This window comes from Penaeus vannamei, chromosome 32, assembly GCF_042767895.1.
Source record: "Penaeus vannamei isolate JL-2024 chromosome 32, ASM4276789v1, whole genome shotgun sequence".
Classification (NCBI taxonomy): Eukaryota; Metazoa; Arthropoda; class Malacostraca; order Decapoda; family Penaeidae; genus Penaeus; species Penaeus vannamei.
In genome coordinates this window covers 2,347,779-2,357,176 of record NC_091580.1, presented here as the reverse complement: position 1 = coordinate 2,357,176, position 9,398 = coordinate 2,347,779, and the positions used below count along the sequence as shown (strand labels likewise).

The 9,398-nt window shown below is 45.7% G+C and overlaps 1 protein-coding gene across 1 annotated transcript; it reads right to left on the bottom strand.

Moving 5' to 3' along the window:
- Positions 1-380: 380 nt before the first annotated feature.
- Positions 381-8,118, bottom strand: LOC138867778 (uncharacterized). The gene is made up of 3 exons (XM_070144529.1): positions 7,961-8,118; positions 7,309-7,533; positions 381-620 (listed from the first exon to the last, which is right to left on the bottom strand). The coding sequence occupies exons 1-3, from the start codon at positions 7,969-7,971 to the stop codon at positions 392-394; spliced, it is 465 nt and encodes a 154-aa protein (XP_070000630.1). The 5' UTR covers positions 7,972-8,118; the 3' UTR covers positions 381-391.
- Between the last annotated feature and the right edge of the window lie 1,280 nt (positions 8,119-9,398).

Sequence of the window (9,398 nt, the reverse complement as noted above, 5' to 3'; positions counted from 1 at the left end):
TTCATATGGATTCACCAATTCATTCCACTGAAGAATGAAACATGTCTTGCAACATGCAGCACAAGTCTCACGTAACCAGTAATAGTTGCAAAATCAGGGATCCTACAAGTGTTGCAGCGTTAACTCCATTTTCAGAAACTATCGTTGCTCTTGTTAATGTTTAACGTGATTTTCTATTTCTCTGCTTAGTTGCTCTTTGTCAATGTTTAACGTGATTTTCTATTTTTCTGCCTAGTTCTAGGAAATTCGAAGCTGGCACAATTAAACACGCAAGCAAGATGGTTCTTTTATTGGATACGAGCTGGTGTCAATATTTCCGAATGTGTTACAGTAGTCCTCCCCCCCCACCCCACCCCACCTACCCAGCCACCCCCCCACCCACCCCCTTTGGCTACATGCCGTTGGCGATCTTGGCAATGGCCTCCATCTTGTCGAGCGCGGCCGCCAGTGCGTCGAAGGCCACGGCGACGCGAGACTCCAGACCGTAGCCGGCCTCCCTTCGACGTCGGCGGCTCGGCTTGGCTCCGAAGATCTGGTCGAAGAACATGATGACCGGCTTCCTGGTGACGTCGAACAGGGAAATGAACATCAGAGAGCCTCCCAGGATGAAGCCGGCCACGCTGAAGCCAGAGAGAGAGAGAGAGAGAGAGAGAGAGGAGATATTAGTCACTCGGATATTTCGAGTGATATACACGTGTGCTATGTATGGGAGGGGGAGGGAGGGGGTTGGTGGAGGTCGTGAGAAGACGGGGGGAGAGGGTTGGTGGAGGTCGTGAGGAGAGGGGGGGAAGGGGGATCACTCACGAGAAAGCTCCCCGGGAAAGCTCTCGCGAAAATAAATTGTCGCGAATTTTCGTTTGACGCCTTTGGTGGAGGTCGTGAGGAGAGGGGGGGAAGGGGGATGGTGGAGGTCGTGAGGAGAGGGGGGGAAGGGGGATGGTGGAGGTCGTGAGGAGAGGGGGGGAAGGGGGATGGTGTTGGTGGAGGTCGTGAGGAGAGGGGGGGGAAGGGGGATGGTGTTGGTGGAGGTCGTGAGGAGAGAGGGGGGGGAAGGGGGATGGTGTTGGTGGAGGTCGTGAGGAGAGAGAGGGGGGAAGGGGGAGGGTGTTGGTGGAGGTCGTGAGGAGAGAGAGGGGGGAAGGGGGAGGGTGTTGGTGGAGGTCGTGAGGAGAGAGAGGGGGGAAGGGGGAGGGGGTTGGTGGAGGTCGTGAGGAGAGAGAGGGGGGAAGGGGGAGGGGGTTGGTGGAGGTCATGAGGAGAGAGAGGGGGGAAGGGGGAGGGGGTTGGTGGAGGTCGTGAGGAGAGAGAGGGGGGAAGGGGGAGGGGGTTGGTGGAGGTCGTGAGGAGAGAGAGGGGGGAAGGGGGAGGGGGTTGGTGGAGGTCGTGAGGAGAGAGAGGGGGGAAGGGGGAGGGGGTTGGTGGAGGTCGTGAGGAGAGAGAGGGGGGAAGGGGGAGGGTGTTGGTGGAGGTCGTGAGGAGAGAGAGGGGGGAAGGGGGAGGGTGTTGGTGGAGGTCGTGAGGAGAGAGAGGGGGGAAGGGGGAGGGTGTTGGTGGAGGTCGTGAGGAGAGAGGGGGGAAGGGGGAGGGTGTTGGTGGAGGTCGTGAGGAGAGAGGGGGGAAGGGGGAGGGTGTTGGTGGAGGTCGTGAGGAGAGAGGGGGGAAGGGGGAGGGTGTTGGTGGAGGTCGTGAGGAGAGAGGGGGGAAGGGGGAGGGTGTTGGTGGAGGTCGTGAGGAGAGAGGGGGGAAGGGGGAGGGTGTTGGTGGAGGTCGTGAGGAGAGAGGGGGGAAGGGGGAGGGTGTTGGTGGAGGTCGTGAGGAGAGAGGGGGGAAGGGGGAGGGTGTTGGTGGAGGTCGTGAGGAGAGAGAGGGGGGAAGGGGGAGGGTGTTGGTGGAGGTCGTGAGGAGAGAGAGGGGGGAAGGGGGAGGGTGTTGGTGGAGGTCGTGAGGAGAGAGAGGGGGGAAGGGGGAGGGTGTTGGTGGAGGTCGTGAGGAGAGAGAGGGGGGAAGGGGGAGGGTGTTGGTGGAGGTCGTGAGGAGAGAGAGGGGGGAAGGGGGAGGGTGTTGGTGGAGGTCGTGAGGAGAGAGAGGGGGGAAGGGGGAGGGTGTTGGTGGAGGTCGTGAGGAGAGAGAGGGGGGAAGGGGGAGGGTGTTGGTGGAGGTCGTGAGGAGAGAGAGGGGGGAAGGGGGAGGGTGTTGGTGGAGGTCGTGAGGAGAGAGAGGGGGGAAGGGGGAGGGTGTTGGTGGAGGTCGTGAGGAGACAGGGGGGAAGGGGGAGGGTGTTGGTGGAGGTCGTGAGGAGAGAGGGGGGAAGGGGGAGGGGGTTGGTGGAGGTCGTGAGGAGAGAGGGGGGAAGGGGGAGGGGGTTGGTGGAGGTCGTGAGGAGAGAGAGGGGGGAAGGGGGAGGGGGTTGGTGGAGGTCGTGAGGAGAGAGAGGGGGGAAGGGGGGAGGGGGTTGGTGGAGGTCGTGAGGAGAGAGGGGGGAAGGGGGGGAGGGGGTTGGTGGAGGTCGTGAGGAGAGAGGGGGGAAGGGGGGGAGGGGGTTGGTGGAGGTCGTGAGGAGAGAGGGGGAGGGGGAGGGAGACGGGGGGAAGGGGGTTGGTGGAGGTCGTGAGGAGAGGGGGGGAAGGGGGAAGGGGGTTGGTGGAGGTCGTGAGGAGAGGGGGGAAGGGGGAGGGGGTTTGGTGGAGGTCGTGAGGAGAGGTGGGAAGGGGGAGGGGGTTGGTGGAGGTCGTGAGGAGAGAGGGGGAGGGGGTTGGTGGAGGTCGTGAGGAGAGAGGGGGAGGGGGAGGGGGAGGGAGACGGGGGGAGGGGGGGTTGGTGGAGGTCGTGAGGAGAGGGGGGGAAGGGGGAGGGGGTTGGGTGGAGGTCGTGAGGAGAGAGGGGGGAAGGGGGGAAGGGGGTTGGGTGGAGGTCGTGAGGAGAGAGAGGGGGGAAGGGGGAGGGGGTTGGTGGAGGTCGTGAGGAGAGGGAGGAAGGGAGAGAGGGGAGGGTGTTGGTGTAGGTCGTGAGGAGAGGGGGGAAGGGGGAGTGGGTGTATTTATATTGTGGAACTTCATGAAGATGCTCTGCTAATCAGATAATTGACAGTTGCAGTGATAATGCAAAGTCGAATATGTAATTAAACTAAGATTTGTGAATTATGTATTTGAATGAAATACTTTTTTTCTGTTATCTTACATATTAACTTGCTGACACTGATTACTAGTTATCTGAAATAACCTTTTACAATCTGCGTGAAAAATGAAATTTGCTAAATTTATTGTAATGTATATTACCGTCTTCTATACGTCATAAATGTTATACCAGGAGTAAAGTTTAATCTAAATCCACAGTATTTGCACAGAAAATTTAAGACGCACTGCCAGACGCACGAATCAATGCGATCATCAGCAAATCTGTTGTTTCACGTGGAAGAGCTGCAATTAGCGTTGTGTTAATTGGTAGTTACCCCTTTTACACGCGAATCTTTATAATGGGACAACTGCTACACAAAAAAAATACACACATACATGGTAGTAATCTATATTAAAGATATGTATTTGTATCAGTATAAATAAATACGTAAAAGTGGCATTAAATACCCTTTGATTTTTTTAGGCAACTGAACCAAAGGCGTCAAACAAAAATTCGCGACAACTTATTTTCGCGAGAGCTTTCCCGGGGAGCTTTCTCGTGAGTGATCGCTGTGCACGGGAAGGGTTGTATATCAAGGTGCTGCTATCGAGGAATATGATAAATTTCCACGCGGTTTTGAAGTCATTGTAGTATAGATATTTAGGGAGTCTGTACGGTGAATTTGGTACCTAATCGTGATCATAAAAGCTTTCTTATTTAGTCTATTGATATTTTAGTCAAGTTGGGATTTTTTTTATTCTAATATGTATGTAATATTGCCTTTTCTCTATCTAAATTGGGATTCTGTGGTATTTTCTTTTCGCTTTTCTATTCCCTGTGTTATATCAGCGGGTTGAGTATCCCACAAATAAGAATCCATTTTAAAGAATGTAATAGGAAAAAAATATTACTATTTCCCATGATAAATATTAATGGCAACAATATCTTTTCTATGGAGTTGATGACGTCATTACACATCAAAACACGATTAGGGAGATAAACTATCTTCGTTTTGCGCATGTGCAGGAATTAATTCTGAGCTTAAAACACACTGCAAGTTCAGAGATGAATTAAAAGTTGATCCTGGACGCTGCCACTCCGCATGCGCACTAGCGACCCACGGCCACTTTGTTAAAATTGTGCCAGGCCCTACCCAATGAATTTTCATAAATACAGACGCAGAAATAACAGGTATATTTGTCTATATATCAGATATACATTTATCTATTTGCCCGGTTGGTATGCATGTCTGGACTGATAAATTTGCATTTATTTCTTTATTTATGCATGACAAGTATACGGACAATTCTAACAAACCGACAGCAACATTAAACTTTAATACTGGATTAGCTCTTATGGCACGCATGGAAGATGCCCCCAAGATTACGTTATAAATGTGACCGGTACACAACTATTTAAAGCACTTCAAATCCCAAATATAATTTCAATCTTGAGTTCTTGAAACCAGACGCACATTTTACCTCTAAAATTTGCATAGAATCTGCTACCCTTCCTTAGAACACCTAATACAATAAAAGATTTTTTTTTTTACTAGTATATATGTAGACAATAGAATAAAAGTTGAAGTACCCCAAGTTGCTTTGGGCGCCAAGATAATCCCTCCCTACCCCTCGCCAAAGGAAAAATGCAATAAATCCCAATATTCATTCACTTATAAATCCCCTCTGCTTTTTTTAGTACTAAAAGTAAGGGTGTTTTATGCCCCATTCTAAAATATGCCTCATGTCACCTGCACACGATACGTACGTTTTGTAATTTATACAAACAATGCTCTGAAAAGGTGTGCATATAGATTTACAAGCGTTCGAAACCACAAACTGGATAAATATGGACAAATATGATACACTAAATAAATGTGAAACTATCCGGAATCAAATATGACAAAGCCAATAACTAACCAACTAAAAGCCAAGGGGTATTTTATTTATAATACAAACAATTGCAAAAGTAAAAATTAGCACAACAGTATCTACATGACTAAAAAAAATCAGAATTGTTAAATACGGTCTAGATCTATCTAAACCGGCAATTTAGCAGTTAGCTTAGACATTAATTGGATTACGACATCCAAACCATTTTAAAAAGAGATTCAAATATACGAATCTTAATAATCTTAGGAACCCTCCTCAAAATAATAAAGACTAACCAAGAAAAAGAATATAAATGGTATCATTATAGCCATGGAACACATGACCTAAACCACAGTAAAGTACGAAATTATCAACAATCTCCAACTCGAAAAGAAAGTCAAATTTTGCATTCAATGTACTTGGGATCAGCAACCCCATCCACACAGTCCCGGGAACATGGGTGTGGTATCCAATTGTCAATATAAATATACATTTTCTATATACCAATAGCGCTAAACGGTTTAAGTTACCGAGAGCGACGCACGGAGTTGAAGGGAAATGGACACCGACATCTTATAGAACACAAGAAATAAGAGGAAAAATAAATAAAAACAGGTACATTAGAAAAATAAATAAAAACAGGTACAGTAGCACCGGCCTCGTATTTCCCGCGAATTAGAGAAAATATCCGCTGTATATCACCGCTCAGACCCCCCCCCCCCCACACAAACACACTTAACTCAAAAATGGAGATTTACATCGACCTTCTCTATCTTGAAGTAATTGTCAACACTTTGTATTTCACCCTTTTAATTTCCCTTTGCTTGGCACTAAGATATAGACGATCCAACAAACTGTTCTGGATTTCTGCAGAAGGGATAAGCTACCAAGAAACAAGTTATCAAAAGCAGATGCCTATAAACGTAAACAATTTGAAACTTGAAACTCATGGTCAAGCGCGCTCTACGCCAGTCATCAATATCATTCCGGTATTTTATTATGGGAGAGGCTAGATCAGTAGCAACTCCAGGTGTCATGTAGAAGCGTGGTTTCCATGGTGGCACTAGGGGGTGGGGGGGGAGGGCACCAGCCTCCCCTACAATCTGATTGGCCACCACCCCCCCCGTACCTCCCCCACTCCCTTTATTAGCATTTCGTGCAAGCTTGTCGAAAACCGACATTAAGATCTGGCCGTGAAGGTGTTTTGAACGAGCGATGTTGTGCAGCGAATACTTTTGATAAATTTGAGGCCTCCGGCTACTAATGCTATAAAATCCGAGGTAATTTTCTATATTACCATCGCCTCTCCGATATCGAAGATTTTGGTATCGTTGGATTCCTCTCACTCTGTACACTCCAAATATGTAGGTTTTATTGCGCGGAAACCCCCCCGTTAGCGGCAAACTTGGCCCCGATAGCAGGGGCGACGATGTCGGAGCTGTGGACGTAATATTGAGAATTGCCTAATAATATAACCCACAGTGAAAATAACCATGGTTATTCACATGACTTTCCATTGCAGGGGGCGCAGCCCCCTGCGACCCTCCCTTAGGGGGGGCTGCCGCCCCCCAACCCCCGCCGAGGACAAAATATCCCCCACGTATTCACGGCAGGATAGAGCGCACACGAACTAGATGCATCGAGAGAGGCGCAAAACCCGCCGACCCGACAAGGCGAGCCACCGCCGCTCTTCTGTTCATGGTATACCTTGTTCATCCTGATTATACTACAATCGTATCTGTATACAATGTTGACTGTCAAGGTTAGTATGCTGATTCAGTGGGAATGTTACGAGGTAAATGTAATACTTCCGCCGCTCCGAGATCGCCGATAACTGTGTAACGCTCTAGCCTGCCGGGAATACGTGGTGGAAGTTTTGTTTCCTCGGCGGGGGTTGGGGGGCGGCAGACCCCAGGGGGGGTCGCAGGGGGCACAGCCCCCTGCAATGGAAAGTCATGTGAATAACCATGGTTATTTTCATTGTGGGTTATATTACTAGTGTTATTTAATCCCGCTTTTTCCCTGGAACCTTTCATGCCCTCCCCTGTTATCAGGGCCAAGTTTGTCGCTAACGGGGGATTTCCGCGCAATAAAAACTATATATTTGCAATGTGGATGGTGAGAGGAATCCAGCGATACCAAAATTGTCGATATCGGAGAGGCGAAGGTAATAGAAAATAACCAAATCTGATTCGTCATGATACGGGCCTTATTCTAGTTTACAATACTTATCAAAAGCAAAAAACAAGACCATTTCTCAAAAATAGAAAAGGAAACGAAGAAGACCTCCCCCCCCCTGCCCCTAACACTGACCGCATCTCACCTGTACACAATATTCCCGAACGACGCGCTCAAAGTCCTGCCGCTTAATGGGTCCTCCGGGGCCATAGTGCTCCCGTTGTCTTCGTCTTCGTCGTCGTCCATGGTGTCCATCAGCTGCTGGTCGTCGCCGCCGTCGTCGTCATCGTCCATGTTCACTCCGTCTAGCATCCTGCCAGAGGCCACGACCGCCAGGGCAACCACCAGGAACGCCAACGACAAGGAGAATCTGTGGAGGAAAACAGGTCGTGGGAATATTGCCATCAAAACACGGGGTTAGGGTTGCAGATACGTGTAGAAATTAAGTGTTTTTAAGTGAAGAATGCTTGACTGGTTAATTTTCTTAATTGGTTTAATTAATAATGCTTAATTGGTTAATTTTCCCTCATTACACTAATGTTAATTAAATTGATTGTTATTTGACAGTTCTTTTTGAGACGGAGAATGAATACGATCTAGATATAAATAACGTCAAGTAGCGAATAAGAAACCAAAAATAAAATAAACCAAGGATTTCCGAAACCATCATTTCCTAATCTTTACACGCACATCGACCCAATAATGTAGACATTCTTTCCCGCACGCAAACGCACAACACATCGGTCCAATAACGTAGACATTCCCGCACGCAAACGCACGCAAAAAAACTGCCTTACCTGTTCGCCATTTCTAGAAAAGAGGTAGAGTTTCCGAAGGCCGTACAGAATCTGAGGGTCGACTACCTGAGCGCACTCGGCCTCACCTATGCATGGACTGGGCTTTGGTGTTGAATAGCCAATCAGCATGAAGGAAAAGCAGGGTATGTGTTGTGAGGACCAATGAAAACTCGTGATCTACAGCTGCTGTTTTTGGGGTATTTGCCGACTTGACGAAAACGACCGAACTGCTGAAGTTAGGATAGTTTTAGGTAAAGTATCCTATTTTAGTGATTTTCGTCAATATGCTGAGTATTCTATGGGACAAAGTAATGCTGATTAAAGATAATGAGATCAGAGACACTAGTAGATAAATACAAAACTCATACATGCGATGTGTTTGATTATAATTGCAGAATTCAAATAAAAACGTACTTTATGTCACCTACACGCACACACACACGTATGTATGTATGTACGTATGTACATACTCCTATATATGTACAGTACATTCATGTATACACACGTGTATATATAAATATATATATTTGTATGTTTACATGTATATATATGTGCATATTTGTATATATAAGTATATATATGTATATATGTTTATATATACATATTAGACATAAATATGTATATATATATATATATATATATATATATGTGTGTGTGTGTGTGTGTGTGTGTGTGTGTGTGTGTGTGTGTGTGTGTGTGTGTGTGTGTGTGTGTGTGTGTTTATGTATTATATATACATATATGTATATATATCATATATATGCATTCATGTTTATCTATACATACATACATACACACACACACACACACACACACACACACACACACACACACACACACACACACACATATATATATATATATATATATATATATATATATATATATATATATGTGTGTGTGTGTGTGTGTGTGTGTGTGTGTGTGTGTGTGTGTGTGTGTGTGTGTGTCTGTATATAAATGTACATATTGGTTAATGTATACATTTAGATACACGAACACGCGCGCGAGGGCACACACACATATGTGTGTGTGTGTGTGTATATATATATATATATATATATATATATATATATATATATATACATGTGTGTATATGTATATATATATATACAAACATAATCAGACGATTATTCCATTCTCTAAGGTTTAACATATATATATATATATATATATATATATATATATATATATATATACATATATATGTATATATATATGTATATATACATATATATATACTATATATGTATATATATATATACATACATACATATATATGTATGTATGTATATAGAATATAATTATTTATATATATAGTACATATATACATATATATATAGCGCATATAGCATATATATATATATATATATATATATATATATATATATATATATATATATATATACATGTGTGTATATGTATGTATATATATGCA

Excerpts from the sequence above, each read along its gene's own strand:
- LOC138867778 (XM_070144529.1), bottom strand. Across the intron at positions 621-7,308 it reads TTCGGGAATATTGTGTACAG|CGTGGCCGGCTTCATCCTGG; the intron begins GTGAGATGCGGT and ends CTCTGGCTTCAG.